Consider the following 26646-nt stretch of genomic DNA (forward strand, 5'->3'; position numbering starts at 1 on the left):
CTTACCTTTTGCTAAATATTTCTCGCATATCTGCCTAACTGTAAAAATCTGATTCATACAACCCCTACCTCTTCTAAAACCACCCTGTACTTCCAAGATTGCATTCTCTGTTTTATCCTTAATCCTATTAATCAGTATTCTACCATACACTTTTCCAACTACACTCAACAAACTAATACCTCTTGAATTACAACACTCATGCACATCTCCCTTACCCTTATATAGTGGTACAATACATGCACAGACCCAATCTACTGGTACCATTGACAACACAAAACACACATTAAACAATCTCACCAACCATTCAAGTACAGTCACACCCCCTTCCTTCAACATCTCAGCTTTCACACCATCCATACCCGATGCTTTTCCTACTCTCGTTTCATCTAGTGCTCTCCTCACTTCCTCTATTGTAATCTCTCTCTCATTCTCATCTCCCATCACTGGCACCTCAACACCTGGAACCGCAATTATATCTGCCTCCCTATCATCCTCAACATTCAGCAATCTTTCAAAATATTCCGCCCACCTTTTCCTTGCCTCCTCTCCTTTTAACAACCTTCCATTTCCATCTTTCACTGTCTCTTCAATTCTTGCGCCGGCCTTCCTTACTCTCTTCACTTCTTTCCAAAACTTCTTCTTATTCTCTTCATATGACTGACCCAGTCCCTGACCCCACCTCAAGTCAGCTGCGCTCTTTGCCTCACGTACCTTGCGCTTTACTTCCACCTTTTGCTCTCTATATTTTTCATACTTCTCTATACTATTACTCTGCAGCCATTCTTCAAAAGCCCTCTTTTTCTCTTCCACTTTTACCTTCACTCCTTCATTCCACCATTCACTGCCCTTCCTCATGCTGCCTCCTACAACCTTCTTGCCACATACATCACTTGCAATCCCAACAAAATTTTCTTTTGCTAACTTCCACTCCTCCTCTAAATTACCAGTTTCTCTTACTCTCACCTCGTCATATGCCATTTTCAACCTTTCCTGATATTTACTTTTTACCCCCGGTTTTATTAGCTCTTCAACCCTCACTAGCTCCCTTTTACATCCACCTACTCTATTCCCCTACTCTTTTGCTACAACTAATTTTCCTTCCACCAAAAAATGGTCAGACATACCGTTAGCCATACCCCTAAACACGTGAACGTCTTTCAATCTTCCAAACATTCTCTTAGCTATCAACACATAATCCATATTTGTTATGAATATAAAATTTGCTACTATTTATAACAAATATGAAACTCCTAGCTATTATATTTACCGAGTAATTCGCGATTGAAAATTGGCAAATTTTAATCGCGATTTCTGACACTTTTTAAAAATGGCACTTGGCATGTTTCTCGACTGAAAGACTCAATTGTACTAATCCAATTTTGCCTATAAAATATTGCCAGGCATTTTTCCTTGTACATTCTACTGTAGCTAAAGATTTTGAATGTGTATTTCATTTATCAGAAATTTATAAATGCAAAAAAAATTTCCGATATCTAAGTCAACACTTCTGATCCTATCGCCTGATAAACTTTACATTTAAGACCATATCAGAGAAGAATTGAGTACCAAGAAAAAAAAAGAAGTGTTAATTTGGTTGTGATTATGTGTTTATAAAGATACTAAGGTAAATGGAGGCAGATGAAGCACTCAAAATTGCCCAGGATTTTCATCAGGTCATTATTAATTTGCTTTAGATGTCTTCAAAAGCATATTGGTGCTTGTCACCTGTTCGCCGAGATGCAAAGTGAGGGTTCTCAGTATTATTATTATTATTACTACTAGCTAAGCTACAACCCTAGTTGGAGAAGCAAGATGCTATAAGCCCAAGGGCTCCAACGAGGAAAAATAGCCCAATGAGGAAAGGAAATAAGGAAATAAACGATATAAAAAGTATTGAATAATTAAGATAAAATATTTTAAGTATGGTGATGGGGAAGGATTAGTCATGCTAGCCAGAGAGAGTGGTGGTGTGGTTTGGGAGGGGATGTGGATGGAGAGGAAAAAGTGCGGGAAAGAGGGGAGAGAGGAATAAGTTAGAATGAAAAGAAAATAACAGACATAAATGCTACTGAAAATAACAAAGATAAGATGAAGAAATACAATACTGTATTAAAACTATATTATACCCACTAATACAGTAAGAAAATTGAGATTTGTAATATCCTAATACCTATTTTTTATGAAACCCAAATATTTGTCGACTTTTGCTGCTGGAAATCATAGGCGTGGGATTCAGATTAGCCTTACCCTAGGCCAAGATTTAACCCTTTTACCCCCAGGCTATTTGGAAATTTCCAACCCTTAACCACCAGGGGGCTATTTTTTTCCCAGCACATTTTGCAGTATATTTTTTGTAAATTGGTCTAATAGCCTTAATTTTCTCTAAAAATTATCAAAAATATGAAAAAAAAAATTTTATAGCATTTTTTTGCAAGGACGTACCGGTACGTCCATGGGGGTAAAGGGATGGCTTTTTTGAAACGTACCAGTACGTCCTTTTGGGGGTAAATTCAACTAGCAAACAATTCTACTTACAAACAGCTTCATGGAACCTATTAAGTTTGCAAGTTGAGAACCTTCTGTAGAAAAGAAGGAAAACTGGAGATGAAAAGTTAAACTATGATAATACAATGAAAGGTTGTAATGATAGGAATTTTTACAGTATACGTACACAATCCATGTTTTCTGTAAGGTTTGGTCATCTCAAAACCCTATATCTGTCCATCTAGGTGCCACGTCTTGGACGCGAGTTGTCAATTTCCTGCTCCTGGTTCTGTCTAGCTCTATATAAATTGTCCACCTGTTACATTCTCCAGTAAGGTATCCAGTAACACTTTCCTTTGCTGACCTCTCGCTCTTCTCCCCTCTGTTGTTCCTGTAAGGCACAAAAATTCATTCTTTTCTCTTATTACATGTCTCGGAAAGACCACTTGCCTCCTCCTTATCACTTTTGCATAAGATTTTTCATAACTCTGACCATCCTTTACATTCAGATCTCCCTGGACAATTCTATCCTGTTCGTAATACTAGGCAGGCAGTTAATTCTAATAGCCAGGCCTTCTCCATCATGAGGCTCAATACTACACAGTACTCTAGAAGTTTTATTCCAGCTGTTACCAAGTTGTGGAATGATCTTCCTAATCGAGTGGTTGAATCAGTAGAACTTCAAAAGTTCAAAGTTGGAGCAAATGCTTTTTTGTTGACCAGGCGGACATGAGTCTTTTTATAGTTTATTTATGACATATTTGTTTTTGATGTTGTTAATAGTTTATATATGACATGTCTGTTTTGACGTTGTTACTCATTTAGAATGATTTATTGTTAATTTGTTCCCTTCATTTATTTATTTCCTTATTTCCTTTCCTCACTAAGCTATTTTTCCCTGTTGGAGCCCCTGGGCTTATAGCATCTTGCTTTTCCAACTAGGGTTGTAGCTTGGATAGTAATAATAATAATAATCTCTCTTCAAAAGAGCATTGAGTTGGCAAGGAAAGATTTTCTAAAGTGCAGCAAATCATCTTTTTGTAAACTCCACTACTTTAAGTGTTGAGTGAGCCGACTGCGTGAAGAGCGGTGACTGTATAACCGTGGTTGCGAGTCACATAACTCCCATTGAATGCCAGTGTGTGACCGATTGTAAAATTGTTATATAATATACAGAAAGTCCTCTATTTACTAACTTAATAGGTCCAAAAATGCTGTTTGTAAGGCAGATTTTGATTGCCCTAGGGTAGGCTTCACCAAACTTCCAGGCCTATGATTTTCAGCTGCAAATGTCAACAAATAATCCTGTTTCATATTGCAAATGTTATCTTGGGGTCTGTTGCAGCAAATGGTGGAGTGGAAGCAGATGTACGTCAGAGAGTGAATAAAGGTTGCAAAGTGTTGGGGGCAGTTAAGGGAGTAGTAAAAAATAGAGGGTTGGGCATGAATGTAAAGAGAGTTCTGTATGAGAAAGTGATTGTACCAACTGTGATGTATGGATCGGAGTTGTGGGGAATGAAAGGGACAGAGAGACAGAGATTGAATGTGTTTGAGATGAAGTGTCTGAGGAGTATGGCTGGTGTATCTCGAGTAGATAGGGTTAGGAACGAAGTGGTGAGGGAGAGAACGGGTGTAAGAAATGAGTTAGCAGCTAGAGTGGATATGAATGTGTTGAGGTGGTTTGGCCATGTTGAGAGAATGGAAAATGGCTGTCTGCTAAAGAAGGTGATGAATGCAAGAGTTGATGGGAGAAGTACAAGAGGAAGGCCAAGGTTTGGGTGGATGGATGGTGTGAAGAAAGCTCTGGGTGATAGGAGGATAGATGTGAGAGAGGCAAGAGAGCGTGCTAGAAATAGGAATGAATGGCGAGCGATTGTGACGCAGTTCCGGTAGGCCCTGCTGCTTCCTCCGGTGCCTTAGATGACCGCGGAGGTAGCAGCAGTAGGGGATTCAGCAGTATGAAGCTTCATCTGTGGTGGAAAATGTGGGAGGTTGGGCTGTGGCACCCTAGCAGTACCAGCTGAACTCGGCTGAGTCCCTGGTTAGGCTGGAGGAACGTAGAGAGTAGAGGTCCCCTTTTTTGTTTAGTTTCCTTGTTGATGTCGGCTACCCCCCAAAATTGGGGGAAGTGCCTTTTGTATATGGATGGATCTTGTTTACTGCAATAAATTACATAGCATTGTGTTCTTATAGTATTTCATTATGAATATTTGATATTTATGATTTCAGTTCGAATTGTGGTTGTATCTCCTAATGTTTGTTTGTCAATGGTTTTTATTCTTCAGTCTAAGGCAAGGAATATCATATTAGGGAAAGGGAGACCACTAAAGATTTTACATAAAAAAAAGTTATGGTTGACTTAGTGCAGCCAAGATAAGATTGTAATGTGCTTTTATTGAATTTCATGTTTTTTCTTTTGCTCTAATATTCTTCGAAATATACCATTTTCATATCTTTCTTTTTGCAGCAGCTAGAGTAGTGACTCCATACCCGCTGGTGTCGAAGACCCCTAATGATGGTAAGTCTGAAATACCATGGGAAATGAGAGGTAAGATAGGTTAAGCATTTTATAGTCTTTTTTTTTTTATTTATCATTACTTATAGTGATACTTTAATTAGTGTTATATTAAGTTGGGAGTAGATTCGTTGTTTTCCTACTGCAGTCTGGGTATGATTTCACTATATCAGACTTGAGGACAAAGGTTTTCATGTTTGCTTAAGTGTTATACTGTCAAGCCTCATTATTCGCGATAGTTAGGTTACAGACACAGGCGTGATAAGCGAATTTTCACGAATAAATGCTACGCTATGGTGGGCTAACTCCTAACCTATAAAGTCACTGACCCTTGCCACGAGTGGGTGCCCAAACTGATGATTAACACTTTAAATACTGCCTAGTATTGTTTTACCACCTGCTACTATTTTAGATACCTTGCTATCTTTTAATATGGCTGTGAAGTATCCTGCTGGTCTTTTCTTAGCCTGATCTTAATCCTAAGTGGCTCAACATAATCAGTTTTCTATCCAAATGATGGAAAAAAAATCTAGTTTTGCAGCCTTAGCTATTCATTTACTGTACTGTTGTTGCTGCAAGTGGTGGAATGTAAGCAGATGAGGGCCAAGGTATGGGTAGATGGATGACATGAAGAAAGCCCTAGATGACGGGAGGAGAGATATGAGAGAGGTAAAAAGTGTGGTAGGAATAGACACGAATGGCAAGCAGTTGAGATGCAGTTCTGATAGGCCATGATGCTACCTAGGGGTGACCGCTGAGGTAACAGCATATGACGCATCATTTGTGGTGGAAGATGAGGGAAAGTGGGCTGTGGCACCCTAGCAGTACCAGCCAAACTCGGCAGAGTCCCTCGTCAGGCAAGGAGGAATAAAATCCCCTTTTGTTTCCTTTTGAATGTTGACTACCTCCCAAAATTGGGCGAAGTGCCTTAGTAGATACTGTAGATTGATTTTATCAACATATCTTTTTGTATTTTTTTTCTAGGAAATGGGGAAAATGTTCTGTATGCAGTACCCTCAAAAGCACCTGTAGATGTTAAACCTGGAAACCCACTGCCTCTAAAAAGTGAGATATACTTTGTGTGATGTCAGATAATTAATCGACTTATGTACTGCATCGTAATTTAATTCAGTGGGATTTTTGCTGTTAAATAATTAAATGACTTACAAGCATGACCATTTTATCGTAAGCCTTCGTCAACTTGCACACAGTATTGCTCTGTCTTTTTGTTTTTACGTTTGTGTTCTATTGGGTTATGTGATTTTAGTGATATCAGTATTTATCTCCCTTTTATTAAACATACTATTGGAAATATTTCTCCTCCCAAGAAATATATTTTTATAAAAACTGGCTAAATTTTGTTAAGATGTATTTGATGAGAATGGTTAAATAGCATACAGTAATATTGAACCCACCAGCATTACAGTAAACTTGCTCTTATCTGGAATTCATCATTAGGCAACTGACCCCTTGCTGTAGGAATAATGATGACGGGAAACTGACCCCTTGCTGTAGGAATAATGATGACGGGAAAGCTCTCTCTCTCTCTCTCCTCTCTCTCTCTCTCTCTCTCTCTCTCTCTCTCTCTCTCTCTCTCTCTCTCTCTCTCTCTCTCTCTCTCTCTCTCTCTCTCAACGAATTCAAGAATAGATAGACAAGATCAGATAATAATTTGCTCTAACCAAGAGCACATGGGGTCTCCTCTGATGCTCTGGTGGATTAAAGTCTTTGAGACATCCATAATCCTTGTAACTCTCTATTTCTCTTCTTGAGTAGTATCCACATGGGCTGTCATTCAGTGTTGTATTTTTTTTATGCAGTATTTTTCTAATTTCTACTATATTCCTGATACTGCACTAATGGTAGTGTCTTTATGTATTGCAATAAGTTTATTTATTTTTTTTATTTGGTGCTTTAGTAATTTAAAATGGGTCGGATATCTGGAATATAAAATTATCTAACATCCCTCCTGTCCTGGTGGTGCCAGGTAAGAGGGAGTAAACTGTAGTACAGTTTAAAGTAGCAAAATAAGAACTAAAGTCCTTTTATTTATAACTTTTTACTTTCTGTCATAAATAACATTATTTGTCTATTTTCTTATTGCTGTATCATGGGGGGTGGTTAGCTAATTCCCACCAATAGGCAAATGTAGGTACAGGGGGAAAGTTACTCTCTTATGATGTAAGCAAGTGTAAGTGTTTAGAATACCTAATAGTTTAGAGTTGTTTGAAGTAGTGAAGCTATTCCATTTTTGGTGGCTTAGAAGAAATAATTATTGTTTTGGTTTATTTTATTCCTGTGTCTTTTTATTATATTTCCAGCTGACGAAGTGTATCCATTTGTGATGACCTCCCAACCCCCCGACGGCATATCTGGAGTGGTGCCGTCAATGAAAGGTTAGATCCAATATACTTTCTATTTTTAACCCTTTTACCCCCAGGCTATTTGGAAATTTCCAACCCTTAACCCCCAAGGGTTATTTTTTTATTCAAGCACATTTTGCAGTATATATTTTTCAAATTGCTCTAACAGCCCTAATTTTTGTCATAGAGAGGTCAGGTTGGTCTCATTCTCTTGGAAAATGCCTGAATTTTCTCTAAAAATTATCAAAAAAATAAAAAAAATATCGTAAATAGCATTTTTTTGCAGGGAAGTACCGGTACGTCCATGGGGGTAAAGGGATGTGTTTTGTGAAACGTACTAGTACGTCCTTTTGGGGGCTAAAAGGGTTAATAGATAAAATCTTGACATAACACTCATCACCGAACTGCCACCAAATCCAACCAATCTTATGCAGCTGCAAATACATATCACTTCTGTTTTTTTCTATTCAATGCAGATAACCTTAACACCAACTAGGTCCTTATCCATCATCTAACGTCTGTCACATGCATGCGCCTTTCCACCATTTTATTGTTAATAATAACTGTTCCAAGACGAAAAGAAAATCTCTTGATCCACAATTGTCTGATTTCAGTGAATTTTTTTATCTTGTTTGTTTTAATATACTTTTGGCTTAAATAATCAGCTCATGGGGTGTGTGTGCATATTATAGATACTGAACCACTTGAGTGAGAATACCTTAACGTGGTGAAATTATTTATGTATCTCCATGGTCACTAAAGCTGTACTATAGTCCATTTCTTTTATCGAGGCAGATTTGCACCGACTCGCAGCGGTGCCCTATAAAAACTCGGAAAAGTTTCCTGATCGCTGATTGGTTAGAATTATCTCGTCCAACCAATCAGCGATCAGGAAACTTTTCCGAGCTAAAAAGGCACCGCTGCGAGTCGGTGCAAATCTGCATCGCTAAAAGAAATTGACTACAGTCAGGGCCACCATACCAGGTTGGTATGCTGAGAGCGATCAGACGAAAATCTCCCACCGTTGCCAATCTGCACTGGCCAGCGTGGTGATGAAAATGGCCAAACCCAGACATGAATTGACATGTTAGAGCCCTTTGTCTTGTAGTGGACTAGAAACTGCTGCATTTGTTGTTGTTGTTGTTGATTCTAAAACCACCTGTCGAGGTCAGATCTGTTATGCTAACAACATTAATAGGCAACATAATTACACTTATGTTGGATGAACTCGTTCTTTGCTTTCTTTCTTTATTTTTTTGTCATGAGGCAGAGATGGGGCAAATTCAAGAATGGTACTTTTGAGGAGTGGGTTTAGGACAGTAAACGCCAGATCAAAAGGAAGGTTTTGTACCAAAATGTTTTGTGACACTTTTATTAGAATAAAAATATGGTAACCTCTAATTAATGATGTTTAACAAAGGAACAAAAAAAAAAAAGGATCAGTGTTACTCATTGTATCTCTAAAATTATATTATCGTTATCATTAATATTATTTACAAAAATATATTTTAACATAAGGAAGGTAGACACTGAAGAATGAAAAAAAAAACTTTAATAATAAACTTAATCTTATATGAAAAAATTTATATTGAAAAGGACATTAATTTTTACCTTTGAATATTACCAGAGTAATTTTTTAATGAATATTTAATCCCCTTTTTCCCTCTTTTTTTACCTTATCCTTTGTTTTCTAACCATATTTTCATCCTTTCTACCCCTCTTTTTATCTTATCCTTTGTTTTCTAACCATATTTTCATCCTTTCTACCCTTCTTTTTATCTTATCCTTTGTTTTCTAACCATATTTTCATCCTTTCTACCCCTCTTTTTATCTTATCCTTTGTTTTCTAACCATATTTTCATCCTTTCTACCCTTCTTTTTATCTTATCCTTTGTTTTCTAACCATATTTTCATCCTTTCTACCCCTCTTTTTATCTTATCCTTTGTTTTCTAACCATATTTTCATCCTTTCTACCCCTCTTTTTATCTTATCCTTTGTTTTCTAACCATATTTTCATCCTTTCTACCCCTCTTTTTATCTTATCCTTTGTTTTCTAACCATATTTTCATCCTTTCTACCCTTCTTTTTATCTTATCCTTTGTTTTCTAACCATATTTTCATCCTTTCTACCCTTCTTTTTATCTTATCCTTTGTTTTCTAACCATATTTTCATCCTTTCTACCCCTCTTTTTATCTTATCCTTTGTTTTCTAACCATATTTTCATCCTTTCTACCCCTCTTTTTATCTTATCCTTTGTTTTCTAACCATATTTTCATCCTTTCTACCCTTCTTTTTATCTTATCCTTTGTTTTCTAACCATATTTTCATCCTTTCTACCCCTCTTTTTATCTTATCCTTTGTTTTCTAACCATATTTTCATCCTTTCTACCCTTCTTTTTATCTTATCCTTTGTTTTCTAACCATATTTTCATCCTTTCTACCCCTCTTTTTATCTTATCCTTTGTTTTCTAACCATATTTTCATCCTTTCTACCCCTCTTTTTATCTTATCCTTTGTTTTCTAACCATATTTTCATCCTTTCTACCCCTCTTTTTATCTTATCCTTTGTTTTCTAACCATATTTTCATCCTTTCTACCCTTCTTTTTATCTTATCCTTTGTTTTCTAACCATATTTTCATCCTTTCTACCCCTCTTTTTATCTTATCCTTTGTTTTCTAACCATATTTTCATCCTTTCTACCCCTCTTTTTATCTTATCCTTTGTTTTCTAACCATATTTTCATCCTTTCTACCCTTCTTTTTATCTTATCCTTTGTTTTCTAACCATATTTTCATCCTTTCTACCCCTCTTTTTATCTTATCCTTTGTTTTCTAACCATATTTTCATCCTTTCTACCCCTCTTTTTATCTTATCCTTTGTTTTCTAACCATATTTTCATCCTTTCTACCCCTCTTTTTATCTTATCCTTTGTTTTCTAACCATATTTTCATCCTTTCTACCCTTCTTTTTATCTTATCCTTTGTTTTCTAACCATATTTTCATCCTTTCTACCCCTCTTTTTATCTTATCCTTTGTTTTCTAACCATATTTTCATCCTTTCTACCCCTCTTTTTATCTTATCCTTTGTTTTCTAACCATATTTTCATCCTTTCTACCCTTCTTTTTATCTTATCCTTTGTTTTCTAACCATATTTTCATCCTTTCTACCCCTCTTTTTATCTTATCCTTTGTTTTCTAACCATATTTTCATCCTTTCTACCCCTCTTTTTATCTTATCCTTTGTTTTCTAACCATATTTTCATCCTTTCTACCCCTCTTTTTATCTTATCCTTTGTTTTCTAGCCATATTTTCATCCTTTCTGCAAGTAAGGAGGAGACAGAGCTTTGGTGGCTAATATTAGTACTGCACAGTATTCATCAAAGTGTAAATACTCCGGATAGCAAGGTTGGTAGCGTCGCGGATCTCTATTATAGAAGTCCCGAGTTCGGTCCCCGCCTGGGACGCGAATACCGTGAGACCTTCTACCGGGGGGTACTCCCATGGTGGCGCCTGGGGGGGAGGTTAGAGGGGACTAGTGATAGTCCCTGCTGGCTAATGGTCGCCCGAGGAGGACGATGTAAATCGTCTCTGTGGAGACCTAAAACCCGCAACTTTAACTTTTTAAATTAGTATTATGGTCCTAAGTTCTGGGCTACATATCTTGAGCACCCCTGAAAGCATATCAGTAGCTTTCTTTTCTTTTGTTCCTACGCTAAAGTAAATTTTTCTCATGGAACGGCTCTTGAATTCATTATCGACAGGTGGTAAGTTTGGGCGAGTAGTTCCGCTCACCCTCCTATCAAAGATTCACACTTCAGGCTTGGCTGCAGTGAGTTTGATATGGCATTGCAACTTCTCCAAAGGGTTTTTCTAGTTTCTATTAGGGAGGGAATATTTTTGTGCGGAGCCTTTGTAGGGTGACGGCCAGATCCCGTAGAAAACAGGAATATTCTGAACTGTGGCCGTCGTTCTAAAAACGATTTTGGCGGGAGAAGCTAACTTAAAAAACCCACCTAACCTATGCTAAAAGCCGTATCCTTACCCAGGGGGGCTGCCCCCCCCCCCCAGACCCCCCCTTACACAACAGTTTCCTTACCTACGAGTACGACGGGAGAAGCTAACTTAAAAAACCCACCTAACCTATGCCAAAAGCCGTGTCCTTACCCAGGGGGCTGCGCCCCCCCCCGGACCCCCCCTTTCACAACATATTTAAGATCCGTAGACCATTTCCAAACGTTTTTATTCTATACAAGATAACAGTCGGAGCGATAATAAACAAATTAGGACGCTTGGCCGTAGCGCTACAAACTACCCTTTTGTGCTTCATACTGATGGTTATCACTCAGTTATGTAATGGTAGGGAGAGTACCGTATTTTCCATGTCATAAGACGCTACAAGTGGTAAGACGCACCCTTGAATTAGCAAAGCATTTTGGGGGGGGAAAAATTGAGATTTTACAATTCCTAGCAGCAATTCCTGGTCCGAAACTCTATTGAGATATTGGAGCCTTTGTAGTTTATGGGGACACGCCGAGAAAAATGGACAACAACTAACCCAAACCCCCCCCCCCCCAACCTGACATACAAGCCGTGTCCTTACCTTCCTAATGACCTAACGGGGTGGGGGGCGCAAACCCAACCTAATCGAACCGAGTGAGATATTTTGTCTAGCACAGTAAATTTTCGTATTTTAGGTATATTAGCAAATGCTTATGTTAATATTAATTAGTTGAATGCCAGTTATCCCAATTTATTTACATAATAGAAGAAACCACTGAAATCAGTCTTAGTTGCCACAACAACTACTTGTTTAGTGTTCAGGTTCAGGTTCAGGTTCCGGGGTGAGGCATAGCCTTTACAACGGCGCCTCTAACGCTTATCTTCTTGTACTGTTTTGTCTTTTCTTCCAATCTTCTTGTACTGTTTTGTCTTTTCTTCCACATTATGTTTAATACTTCTTTTTTCTTTTCTATATTTGTTTCACTAAATAAAAATAATCCTACTATTTTCTTTGGGTCTTCCTCGTATGGTTGTTGTAGCTCAATTACTTTATTCCTTTCTTTTCTATATTCCTGGCAAAATAACAAAAAATGTATCAAATCTTCCTCCTCATTTTCACAAAAATTACAGTTTACATTCCCTCCATTGTGTCTATTTACAATATTTAGTTTTAACATATTAGTTCTTGCTCTAAAAAATATCACTGAAGCAAATGTATTGTCATAAATTAACTCTTCTTTAATTTCTTTCTTCCACGTTCTATATATTTCTAGGCTCACTTTACTTTCTATTTCTTCTTTCCACTTTTCAGTATCCCACTTTCTGGTTTCCGTTTTTATTTCTGCCTTGTTCATTCTTCTTATTTGTCTTATACCTAAACTTAATTCTTCCAAATACTTTGCAGGTTGTTTCCACCATCTTCCTTCTTTTTCTTGAATATCCTGGATAATTATTTTCAGTATTTCCTTCTTTCCATTCAGGGTACGATTTAAGTGCTGCAGCTTCCCATCCATCACCCTTGTTTTCATAGAAGATGCACCTATCTCCCCTCTTAGAGCAGTATTAGCTGTGCTTTTAGTGGCACCTAAAATCTTCCTATATACCCCATTCTCTATTCTTTGTAGTTTCTCTATTTCAGTTTCTGTTAGATTTATAACATTTGTTCCATACAAAATAGATGGTAAAGCAATACTTTTCCAGAACGTTTTTCCTATCATCACTTTATTGCAACTTTTCTCTATAACTGAATATGTTAGATTAGCTAATTTTTGTGCCTTTTCTATCATTACCCTTTTCTGAGTTTTAAATATATTCCTACTATTGTCTAGCTTTATTCCTAAGTATGTCAAACTTTCTACTGCTTTGATTCCCTCTATGTTATCTGGCTTTTATTTCATATTGTAAATCATAATATTACTCTTCTCTTTATTAATTTCCAACCCACATTTTTTACTAGTTTCTACTAATATCTGAATGTTACGCTTAGCATTATGTATATCCTGTGCAATTATTAAGGCATCATCTGCAAAAAATAATGATTCTATCTTTATTAACTGATTTCTGAAACCGTTTCCTTCCTCTTCTATTTTCTTATGTTGTTTACATAAAAGCAGTGTTGCCAAATGTTTTTAATCAAATTTTGGTAAAGAAGTAAAATTCCAGTAATATTTTCCAAATTTATCATATAGCCTACACATTTTCCCACAAACTTAATTAGTAACCAAAGAAGTCTAGAAATACCTCTAGGTGGTCTACTTTTGCTACTGTATGTGACTCTAGGTCTAGTTATCTGCTAACTTGGTAACACTGCACTCAACTAACAGTGAAAGGTTTTTTTTTTCAAGATTGTGTTCAGCAACTGTTTGTCTGCATTATTTCGGAACTCGTGTAACAAAGCCATTATCAAAATATTGCTTTGTTACAAAATATCAACAAAATATGAGAAACTAAATAAATACTGCATAAACAACTAATATGTACTGTAATAGGTGGTCTGCTAGGAGACCACTACACTAGTTGTTTGCTTGTAGAAGGGAGTTAGCAAGACATCAGCTGATTACCAAAACAAATAACTTGCTATTGCACTATAATAAACAAAGCATAATATGAAAATATTTTTTTTTATTACATATGAATGATAATTGGTGGTTTATATTTCATGTTTGTTGAGTGTTTATCACTCAGTTTCCTAAAGGTAGGGAGAGTAACTTATCCAAAGGGTTTTTCTAGTTTCTATCGGAAAGGGAATTGTTTTTGGATTTCATTCTGATGGTTATTACTCAATTTCATAAAGGTAAGGAGAGTGTTCAATTTACAGTAGACAGTCCTCAATTTACAAACATTGAGAGGTAATGTACAAACACAAATCTTGACTGAAATCAGAAATCTTAGAAATTGTATCAAAAGTTTATAATGAAATACTGTGATTATATAAGTTGATGCAGTAAGCCAGACAACATTTGTTATGTGAAACAGGACTGTTTGTTGACTTTTACAGCTGAGAATCCCTGGCCAATGAGTTAGGTTAAACTTATCCTAGTCCAAATAAACTTATCCTAGGCCAGTGAGTTAGTTTAAACTTATCTGGCCAAATAAACTTATCCTAGGCCAAACTTGAACAAAATTTGCCTTACAAATAGCTTCGTGGAATCTATTAAGTTTGTAAGTTGTGGACTTGTGTAACAAGTTTATAACAAAACCAGCGGTAGACCTGCATTGTCTTTCCACTTCTTGTAGGAGTCTTGACTGTTAGTGCAGATCATGGATCCTGAAAGGCTCATTCTCTGGAGGAAGGCCAAATCTTTTCCGATGTCAGCCTTGTCAATGCCCAAGATGAGGCTGAAGGAATTTTATAGCTCCTTTCTTGATCAATTTCACCTGCTGCCGAGTTTTCTGTGCAAATGACCCTGATTATACAGTAGTCCTTATACTGATTATGCAGCTGTCCTTGCAAAGCTCTTTCACAATCTTTATTTAGTTTATTTGTATTTTATATTTTCACATAAACTTCCCCAAAGGAGGAGCAAGTCATTTGCTATAGGCTTGACTGCCTGTTTCACAGTAGACAACACTAGTATGTTCCAAGTGTCCTCTCGTAAAACCCTTTTACAGTGATTTCTGTCATTTTACTTTTCATCCTTTGCTTTTGGTTTCTTCATTTTATTTAGCTTTAATTTCCACCTCCCATTTAATAAATAAACCTTACAGAACAGCTTTATAAGGGTATAGAAAGTGTAGCTAAATGGTCTCTAACAACGTATGCAGAAATTGTTAATGAACTTAGTCACAAGTTTTCGCAGTTATCATTTTTACTTAATCCTCTAGTTTTTGTATGATTATCTCCTAATGTTTTACTTTGAAAACATCAAATGATGATCATAAGAAGGAAAAGGAGAAATCCACTTCATTGGTATATCACACTCAATGCTATAAAGAAAACTGCTTATGTGAAGACTACGTTTTGTCTAATACAGTATATATATATAAGGGAAAAAAGTCAGTTTCAATATGTATTTACAGTTCCATAGGAGTTCTATTTCCATTTATATATCTTGTTGTCTTTATTATCACATAAGAGAGGGAGAAAGGAACAAAAGTAACAGAGGGAATGAGCGAGAGTAACAAAGGGAGAAATGAACAAGAATAACAGAGAAAATGTTTACTTTCAATATTTTTATATGATTCAGGCAGTGATGTTGTTTCTGGTCCTGATGATGAACTGACTTTTTTTGAGTTAGGAATGCACAAAGATTTGTAATGTAATTTTAGTTTGTTCCCATACTAACAAACCTTCCGTTATTTATGTGAATTATCGTTCAGCAGCACCTGGAGGTAGCTATTAGACTTTAATAGCGAGGTAGCAACCCTACCTAACTTCTTAAGCTGGTAAGCTGGGGGTGGCTGGGTTGTACCCAGCCTCCTCTATACATACTCTCACAGCAGTGAGAGATTTTACTTTTTCTTTTGGCTCAGTAGAGATCGAATGTGTCCGCTCTCCTCTTGATTGTCATTGAACTTTTTGAATTCTGCTTTCTCTTTTCAAGTGTGTGTGTTTTCTCCTCCGATCACCTTCATCATGCGAACCTATCCAGGGCGCTGCATGCGGAACCTTCATGTCGTCATTGGAGACCGACCCGCACTCTTTGTGTCCCCTTGCCGAGGGCATCGATGCGAGCAGGGTTCACCCTGCACTGTTGTAGGGAGTGGTCTGCCTCCCAATGGGAGAAATTTGGGCGCTACTGGTCTCCCTCAGGGGCGAGCAGACCGTGTCCTCCTCCTCGCCCCCCGAAATCTCGCAAAGGCTACTTCTCGCTCACGCTTTTACGAGGGACGATCGAGTAGGAGCGCAGATCGATTAACTCCTTGGCAGCCCCACGGTACTGGGTGTGGGTTGTTGCCTCCCCCAGAGGAGCAACTTCTCCAACCGATGGCGAGCCATTCACCCTTTCAGATCTGCTGCAGGTTTGTTCGTCCTTAGGGATTTCAGGACCTCCTTCAAAGGAGGAACTGCTGTGGTGCCAGTAAGGAACCTTCTCCAGAGTCTTCAAAATCTCACGCTTTGGACCCGTGCGAGGTCCATCTGTCGCCATCCCCCAGCCCTTTATGTGTGGACGAGGTGATTGTTCACATTCGCCTCTCCAATGACCCCCTGATGACGACGAACCCTCTCTCTATTGTGGGACCTCGTCGTCCCCTTGCCATCAACCCTTTGTTTTTACCCACAGGAAGCTCTTATGGATCGTAGGTCATCATGATCCGAGCGCTCTTCTTCTGGAAGACGCTCTCACTGTAGAGCCTTGCACTCACGAGACCTGAGGTCTCATTGCTCTCCTCGGAGGCGTTCTTCTTTACGAGGAAGAGTCGTGATCGAGTTCTACTCTATCGGGAAAAAAGTCTAGACCTAGGTCCAGACGCTCGCGTCCTAGATCTCTGCGATTTAGATCCCAAGAACAGCGCTCGCACTCGAGAGGACAACGCTCGTTCCCGAGGGCGGCATTCACGTTCACGAGGGTACCGTTCAAGGAACATGAGGCCGACGTTCACGTTCTGGGCAATCTTTATCTCTCTCAAACCTTTCAATAATTTTAATAGTGGTGTCAATGATGGTATATTTAAAGCATTATTTTTGTTTAGTACAGTATATATAAAAGTTTTTTTCCCTGTGGGTGTTCAATGTTTTGACATGTAGGTTCGGTTCGTTTATTTGCAATGAATAGCCTAACTTTCGGTAACGAGTCGGCAATATTTTCTGTTATATATTTTAAACAGTATAGATTTGCTTTACAAAAATTTGTTTTGTTTAGTAAATGGTATATAAAAACCTCTCTCTCTCTCTCTCTCTCTCTCTCTCTCTCTCTCTCTCTCTCTCTCTCTCTCTCTCTCTCTCTCTCTCTCTCTCTCTCTCAAGAAGTAGTAGTAGTAGTGTCAATTGAATACAACACGAGAAAATTATACCACACAAATCCATTTCAATCGTAGCTTAAAATGCAGCATCCAATTTCGTCAGCAAACTGTTTTTTTTTTTTTTTAGAAAAGATCATTTCATTCTGGGAAATTGCTACTATTTACATGGTTAATTTTGCTTTATGAAAACATTTATATACTTTTGTTTTAAATTTTGAGTGTATTTTAACAATAGAGTGTTGCTGACTTCTTTCTGTTTTACTTTTGGCTTTGATCATATCAGCTGATGTCTAGCTGCTGCTCTCAAGAATATGCTTGTACGAATACAGTAATGTTATTTTTTATACTATTTCTTAACTTATTCAGAACATCTATACTGTTGATATTACATAAACACCAATGTGTTATAACCTATCATATTTTTCATTAATTACATTTAAAACTCATTATTATCTCTCTCTCTCTCTCTCTCTCTCTCTCTCTCTCTCTCTCTCTCTCTCTCTCACACACAAATAAAATCTTTGTTTCTTCACAAAGTTTGTTATATTAAAAATCAGTCATGATTCGAATTATCCTTAATTTTTTCCAAACTCGCACCTTCTCTGTCACATCAAACATTATAGCGGTTACCAAATTGTTCGATGACTTTAAAAACCGGCCTAGTATGTTCTTCTCTTCTTTGTAGATGATTCCATAATTGAAGTAATTTGACTTATAACTGAAGATATGTAAAGTATTTTGGATACGGAATGGGCAATTATCCTTCTTAACAGTTTAGAATTATTGTAAATTATCACACTGTCATTAGCAGCAGTCTGCTATTGTTGATTAAACGCAAACAAAATGGTTTTCCTGTTTTGCTACGTATTTAGGAATTCATATGGATATGATAAGTAAAATATTTGCAATATATTTACTAAAAGCTCTTAATATCATTAGTTATCACCTTGATCATTTGTGTTTAATGCATTTGTTTGTTTATTATGATCAACGATGGAGCATAGAGTAAACAACTGGAAGGTTTTTGTTTTAGGCGACGTGTTAAGGAAAAACTTTATATAAATCACATTCATTTCATTTATTTCGAAGTTCTAAGAAAACTAATTAAAACAACATCGGTAGTAACAAATTCATCACATCGCTACCTCATTGCAAGAGGGTCTTAACTCCAAATTCCTGATTTTTCAGGAGACGCATTTGAAAGTTGCTAAGTCCTATGAATTTGATCATGTTTCACAAACTTCTTTGTGCCATCTCTCGGCAGCTAATTCACCTAGATTTACGACTTTTACCAAAAGATGCAGAATCAATTCGGCAATCTTGTACACCATATAACTCTAAACTAGCAAATTTGGAGTTACGACCCTCTTGCAATGAGGTAGCGACATGATCAATACTCGGTAAGGTAGCTGTTGCTGCAAAAACTAACGTAAACACAGATGTGTAAATGCGTTCGTTTCTTTGTTGTGATCAGAGATGAACGTAAACAAAACAATGGTTTCAGTTTTTTATTCTGCTTTTTGAAGTGTTTAGGAAAACGCCTGATATAAAATCGCCTTTATTTCATTAATTTTGGATTTTCTGTGATAACAACTAAAGCTAGTCTATGCAGTGATGATTTTGCTATTCATCAGTTGTGTTATACAATAGATATGACGTAAACTTTTTTAAATTTGTCCTAAATTTAAATCGTGTTATAATGGGAAATATATGGTATTTACACCCTTCCTGGTTGTAATTTTAACCTTTTTCAAGTTATTAAAACTTGAAAATATTTTTAATGTTTTATTTATTTATAAGAACAGTGTAATATTATAAAAATACAGTTACAGTGAACCTTCGCTACTTCGCGGTTCGACCATCGCGGATTCATCACTTCACGGATTTTTTTCATAACCCATATATATATACATATTGGTAATAACAAAATCAACATACTGTACTGAATAATCAATATAATCGATGCAAAAACTAACCTATACACAGATGTGTACAGTAAATGCGTTTGTTTCTTCTTTATGATCAGAGAAACGTAAACAAAACATTGGTTGCCATTTTTTATCGTGCTTTTTGGCGTGTTTAGGAAACACATGATATAAAATCGCCTTTAATATTTGTGCCTGTTTTAGTTTAGGGTACTGTAGTACATGCATTAAGTGTTCTGTACATTAAAGGGTAGTTTGTTAACAGTACTACGTACAAGGGAAGGTTTTAAAAGTCTGAATATACATGTTAAATAAATAGGTAAATATGGTGTCACTACTTCGCGGATTTTCACCTATCGCGGTCGGGTCTGGAACCTATCTACCGCGATAAACGAGGGTTCACTGTATAGTTCATGGAAAGTCTTGAAAATGGTTAGTAAACATGTTTTATTAGTTAAGTTGCTGTTTGTCATGGCCCTAAGGGAATTATTATTCTTAGGGGTTTTGAAATATGCGATTTTCCATTTATGCAGGGCCATTGATCGTCCAAATTCTCCCATAACGCAAGACCTTACTGTACATACTTGTAGGATCCTGATTTGAATAATAATTTAATCAATATAGAGGGTACTTGATGGGAGACAACAATGGTAGTAATCAGTGAATCTCTATCTTTCCTTTTGCCATATATGGTAACAAGATTTGTTTATTATGGTTAGTGTACCTGAAATCTTTTAAAACATCCTTTTAATGCTGTTATTATTCTCGCAGTCCTATGGGAAAAGCATCTTGTATTCTCAAAGGTTCTATCAAGGTTTTGTCTCCTGTAGATTCACTGTCTTCATATAATGCACTCAAATTTCTATTGACTAAGCAACATAGTTTTCTGGTATGATAAAGGATATTTTTATCTTTAATTTTATAAGTATACTTCAAATCTAAGGCTTGTAAGTCGTATTTATCGTGTGACACATGCTTTCATATCTTTTTCTTTATCTTGCAGATGTGTTGTGGAAAGGAAAAAGTTCAACTGTATCCATCTCAAAAGTATCAACAGTAGGCTCTTCCCAATCCGTATTTGTTCCTGTGCATGTGATAAGTTCTCCATCCCAGAACCCAGTTCAACAAATGCAATTGACAAACAGTCTAGTTAGGCATCCATATCCCCAGATGCAGTTGGTAGACACTCAAGTTCAGAAGTCACCTCCACAGGTTCAGGTATTAAAATCTCGAGTTGGGAACCCTCCTTCTCAGACACAATTACAGGGTGTTCATGTTCAGAACTCCTCTGCACAGATAAAGTTTCTAAGTACACAGGTTCAAAAGCCACATACCCAATTGTTGACTACTCAAGCTCCAATGCCGGTTCCACGTATTGCACCTGCTTCACAAAGGTACATTGTGGGACATTCTCCTCATCAAATTTTGGGTCAACATGTACTAACAACTGCTCAGTCTCCATTGGTAATGGCCCCAAGTGCAGCTTCATCTGGAAATGATGTAACAACTGTTGTCAGAACATTAGTATCACCCCATGTAGTAGCAGCTACCTCTCAGTACCCAGGTGTTGGGTCAAAACCGTCACTACCAAAAGTAATTACTGGTCGAATAAAACCGATACAAATTATCACCAAGGGTGTAGTGGACACACCCCTTGAAGACATACCAATAGTAGACCTAAAAGAAGAAGAATCTCTGGACAAGTATGATAAATGTACAAAGCCTTTCCAGTGTTCTGAGTGTGGCCTTCTTTGTGCAGATGAAAAGGCATTAGAACAACATGAGAACAATCATTTGGGGGAAGTTAATTACATTTGTGACCAGTGTGGAAAAGAGTTCAGTACAAAAAGCTCATTCGAGGAACATTTAAAGCTACATGCAACCGAAAAGAAATTTGAGTGCGATGTTTGTCACAAAAAATTTGATTATAGAGATAATCTTATTTTTCATATGAGAATACACGGAGGGATCAAGTCATTTTCTGCCAAGTGTCCCATCTGCCAGAAAAAGTTTGGGAATAAATCAATGAGAGACAGTCACTTGAAAAATCACACTGTTGAAGAGCTCAGACAATACAAGCAGGCCAATAGTGAAATTGTCCCCCCTCCAAAGAATGATGTAAGCTATCAGTGTGACGTCTGTTCTAAAGCTTTTCCAGATAAAGTATCCCTTGAAAATCATAAGGTTGTTCATATCAAGTATAAAAGAGGACCAAAATTGGAATTAAAAAGGAAGGCAATACTGGAAGGGGTTAAACATTCATGTGAACATTGCAAGAAAAGTTTCAACAGTACACAGTCCCTCAAGAGTCACTTGGACGTTTGTGAAGAAAAGAATAAATCCAACTCGGTTGCGTGTGCCTTTTGTAAGAAACATTATGGAGTTATCAACCAGTCTAAAGACGATGGATCGCAGGGTATGAAGTTCATATGTGAACCGTGCTGTACATTTTTGGCACAAAAAAGTCAGGTGTCAGGATTCACTCCCCGTTTAGAAAATCGCTTCATTTGTAACAAATGTGACAGATGTTTTGAAAGTGAAGCCCAGTTAAGAGACCATCTCAAGTCACACAAGCCTGTCAGGTGTTTCCTTTGTAACAAGAACTTTCCATCATTTAGTGCCTTACAAGAACATAAAGTTTCTCAACATGGACAGGGACGGGTAAAACATCTGCGAGGTCGTAGATCTCTCGCAACAAAAAGCAATTCTCCTATTAGTGGAGACAGAGCTGGGGCTAAGTTGAAGAGGAGGAAGAAAAGGAAGAGAATAGAGAGGTCAAAGTCCAGAAATAGAATAGAGAGAATGCAATATGAACAGAAACTTGAAGAGAAGAGGATGGTGATGATGGAGGCAGCGGAAAATTTTGAGGTACCCTACAAGAAAGCGAGATTCCAGGTTGATGGAGGAAATATTTCAAGTGCAGAAGAGGTCATGTATAGTGGTGATGAAAGAAAGGTCGGTAGTTTTGGGGAGGATGAAGACTCCGATGACTATGACTCCGATCCTAATTTGGGAGTACCTGCTGAGGAGGATGACGACGACGATGATGATGACTTCTTGGAATCGAATCAACATACAAACGTCGTTGATGACGACGATAATTTTGATGATGAGGATTTTGACGATGATGATGAGGATGAAGATCTAGGTCTTTTTAACAAAAAATGTATGAAGAATTTGGAAGTCACTATCAAACAAGAACCGGATGATAATGAGGATAATAAGGCTAAGGTAATGGGGAATTTTACAGTATTTAATGCTCTTCCATCCAAAGTAAAAGTCAACGCGACTCCGTCGTTGATTCCGGAGAACGAAATCAAACAAGAGAAACCTGATGATTATGAGGAATTAGATGTTCAGATCAAGCAAGAGAAGGAATTTATGGAAGAGGCCACTGTTAAAGAAGAAAATGTGATGATTAAAGAAGAAAATACTTTCATGGAGGAAGAAATTTTGGAAGAAAGCCTTCTGTTTCCAATTAAGGAAGAAAAACTGGATGAAAGTGATCTTTTGGTTGAAGACGAATATGAATTCACTCCCTTTGGTAATCCTGTGAAGGAGGAGAGACCTTGAAGTCAGTAATCATAAACTACAAAGTTTTATATTGTAAAAAGTGTATAGTTTAGTTAGGTTATTTTAGCTTAGTTCTTATTTTCTATTTGATATTTCTTGAGCAACGTATTGTGTACTGTAAATTTCTTCAGTGAATGATCATGGAAAACCATAAATTATTTTTTACTTCATAGATCACTTGTATTGAAAGTTTTTATTGAATGTGATCGAGAAGAAATATCTTCACATTGTTTTAATTAATGTCTTTTAAAAACAATGAATTAGTATGTATTCAAAAAATTGATTTTTTTTTTTTTTTTTCATATTTTACCAGTTATTGGGAGAGTTTTTGCATTTCAATTATTTTTATAAGCTGCTATTTTATTTACTGCCTGAAATGTTTAAAAGATTTTTATGCAATTACTAATCAATTTATTTGTCTACTGACAAGCAAGTTATAAATATTTTTTACTTAGGAGAATTTTGACTATTTTTCTTGATAAAAAAAATACATCTTGGATGAGATGGACATTTTGCAGGGAAAAGTTGAGGATAATGTTACCTTGCATTCTATTTATTGATTCTATTTTAGAGTTGTTATTTTAATGTTGAAATATTTTTTGTTAATTCTTATTGCAAATGTTAAATTTCTCGTGTTCGTATTTGTCAATCTTTTGTTGTACCAACTTTTCAAGATCGTTCTCAAGTCATATGAACGTGAACATTTTGCAATGCCTTGGTTTTTACAAACTAATGCTGAAATGTGAACTGCCTAAGAAATAATTTTCAACTGGTATTGTTCACGGTTCGGATGTACACTTATTGTATTTAATGCAAATATTGTAAATTATAAAATTCACTGAGTTGTTTTATTATCATTTTCTGTGGATGAGATTTATTATACTGTATGGATCAAAACATTATTACTGAATTTAGTTGGCCCCTGAAATTATGCTGTTTTTTTTTATTATTTTTACATAGTTTTGATGTTATAATTCAGTTTCTTTGTATATTTTATGTACATTTTTGCTTTTATACTATAAACAAAGTTTTGCAAATGGCTGAACTGATTTCTTAGAAAATCAGGGAGGTCTATTCATTACCCTCGGGAGTGATAAGCTTTGTTGATTTCAGTTGTATTCAGTAATGTCACAGAACTTACGGGAGTGATGAATAAGGTTGTGTTTATCCCTCGTGTTCAAAGAATTAAAGATAACTACATTTGTTCCCATGTGTATAGAAATCTTTTGGCTATGAAATTAGAGAATGCCTTCAGCACACGCAGGAACTAACGGAAACTCGTGAGATAGGTAGTTTCGTAAATGCAGGTATGAGGTTGGGTGCTGCCACCAGTTTATGACAAGATCAGTGGTAAACCAACACTAACTGTTCGCTGTCGTCGTTATATGCAAAGTGCAGATTGTGGCCTCCAGTTCAGTGACAGGCCTACTCTTTAAAGAAGACGAGTCTTCTCAAGCGTTATCCTTGGGGATGCCAAAGAGGCTTTATATCACCATAATGTCTTTCAAGTTCACATGCCGTAGAGGCTAATACAGTACGCATACAGTATAGCACTGGTTCAGTCTTAGGTGATTATGCGGTGGATGTAAGGGGGATGTTTGATCTGTGTTGGCTAGTTTTTCAGACTTTGGTGTAGTGTAGAGTTTCCTTGGTTACTGTACCCCATCAGGCACTGGAAGGTCTCCTGTTGGGGTTTAGCCCACCACCAATGAGGTTTAGCAAAGGGTAGAACAAACCTTCCCTAGGTATTGGAGGCTGGCCCTCGACTTCACTTTGTAGGGAGCTGGTAGCGTAGGTTACCTCGCTTCCAATGAATCCAGTGATAGTAAGCGTAATGCTAATGCCAGTTAGACATCTGCAGTGCACTTAAAGCACAAGAAGGCTCTGAAGAAAGCTCCCACACCTTTTGTTTGTGGCTGTGCCTGTATCAAAAAAGGGTAGTAAAAGGCTCCCACACCAGTAGCGGTAGTGACTTCTTTGCCTACAACTTTTCCCACTTTTATGTGGGGTCGATGTTTCTGGTCAGCTTTCTCCATCTACCTCTGTCCCACACCTCATCACCGGTTAATCCCTTTGATCGGTCATCCTTGATACAATCCACCCACCTTCGCTTTGGTCTCCCTCTCCTTCTCGTTCCCTGTACCTCCATTTCCATTACTCTCCTCCCAATATACTGTTCATCTCTTCTCATGACATGACCATACCATCTAAGTCTACTTTCTTGGATCATATCTGATAGTTTTCTAACTCCTGTGGTACCCCTAATTACCTCATTCCGTATCTTATCTCTTCTTGTCACCCCACACATCCATCTCAACATTCTCATCTCTGCCACATCCATCTTCTTCTCTTCTGTCTTCTTTATTGCCCATGTTTCCAGTCCATACATCATTGCCGGTCTCACAACTGTCCTGTGTACTTTGCCTTTCAACTTAACTCCTATTCTGCTGTCACCTACAGTAAATAACCGTAAGAAAGCTTGTAGGGGTGGTGCCAATTGCTTTAGTTTCGCACACCCATGTACCTGTCACCCTGGGGAATGTTGCTCCAGCCCTCCTGTGCCAGTCACCCTTGTGTTTGTGTTGCCAGTACCAGTGAGTATGTGTCACTTCCTCTTTGAAAGTGTTCCTTACTTTATGATTTCGATTGGAGAAACCCTTGTAGTTTCTACCTTTCGGGACCTTTAATGTCCAAGGTTGTTCAGAACTGAATTTCTCTGCTTGGTAAGAGGAAGAAAAGAGTTTGCTCTTCTTTGGTTTCTGATAGTGTAGTAGTTTAGGAATGCCAGTTGTAGTGTAAAGAAAGGGCTCTTGACACCACTACCTCCCATTCCTGGGGTGGAGTTGGTCAGATTTTGTTAGATTGGGCCTGGATCCACATGACAATAATCTCTGTGAATCTGAGAACTCTCATTTCAAGTCTCAAATAAGATTTTTTTTCATAACGAATACAAATCAATGCTATTTATAGGGGTATTACTTTGACGAAGCTGAAAGGATGATCCATTAGAATTTAGTGAGGGTTAATTACCCATCTCGCTGGTTAGCGTAGGACGCAGGTTCTCAAGGATGGAGAACCCTCCTTTACAACCTTTCTCCCTTGAGCATCGGTTATCCCGTTGGCGGATAACCTTCTGTGTATCCCGACCATTGCCACAGGGAAATAGTCTTCATTTGGACATTCCTCCGTTTAACTGTTGTCGTCTCCTTTCCCTCTACATGGAATCGGCTGGGGGAAGGGAGTGCGGCCTTCTCAGAGCTTGATTTCAATCTTGCTCTTTCTCAAGGTCATCGCCGCTCATTTTTCATATGCGGCCGGCAGTGTGGGAGCACCTTTTTCGTTTGTGAGTTAGGTTGCGTGTCCAAATGGTGTTCACATTAATTAAGTGAAATTATAATTTTTTATAATTTAACTTTTCAGCTTCTTTTCTGTGGGGAACCCTTTCCCCGCCGGAGGTTTAAGTGATTCTCCCGAATAGTGAACATCCTTAGCTGAATTAAGTTAGTGATTTGATGATCCCTGGCTGAAGTAATTTTGATTCCTCTCTCTCTCTCTCTCTCTCTCTCCTCTCTCTCTCTCTCTCTCTCTCTCTCTCTCATCTGTAGTGATTTGATGATCTGACTGAACTAATTTTGATTCTCTCTCTCTCTCTCTCTCTCTCTCTCTCTCTCTCTCTCTCTCTCTCTCTCTCTCTTATCTGTAGTGATTTGATGATCTCTGACTGAACTAATTTTGATTTTCTATCTCTCTCTCTTCTCTCTCTCTCTCTCCTCTCCTCTCTCTCTCTCTCTCTCTCATCTGTAGAGATTTGATGATCTCTGACTGAACTAATTTTGATTCTCTCTCTCTCTCTCTCTCATCTGTAGTGATTTGATGATT

At 37.4% G+C, this 26646-nt stretch overlaps 1 protein-coding gene across 6 annotated transcripts in view; it reads left to right on the plus strand.

Moving 5' to 3' along the window:
* LOC137628767 (uncharacterized) overlaps positions 1–23605 on the plus strand; it is an 80266-nt gene extending 56661 nt beyond the window's left edge. For 3 of the 6 annotated variants that reach the window (XM_068359964.1, XM_068359963.1, XM_068359965.1), the window contains exons 10-13: positions 4952–5032; positions 5984–6064; positions 7321–7395; positions 20198–23605. In XM_068359964.1, the coding sequence (XP_068216065.1) occupies positions 4952–5032; positions 5984–6064; positions 7321–7395; positions 20198–22767 (2807 nt within the window). In that variant the 3' untranslated portion in view covers positions 22768–23605. The remainder of the gene's footprint in view (positions 1–4951; positions 5033–5983; positions 6065–7320; positions 7396–20197) is intronic. The other 3 variants (XM_068359967.1, XM_068359966.1, XM_068359968.1) reach the window with 3 other exon arrangements.
* The last annotated feature ends 3041 nt before the right edge of the window (positions 23606–26646 follow it).

This window comes from Palaemon carinicauda, chromosome 36 (genome assembly GCF_036898095.1).
Source record: "Palaemon carinicauda isolate YSFRI2023 chromosome 36, ASM3689809v2, whole genome shotgun sequence".
Taxonomy (NCBI): Eukaryota; Metazoa; Arthropoda; class Malacostraca; order Decapoda; family Palaemonidae; genus Palaemon; species Palaemon carinicauda.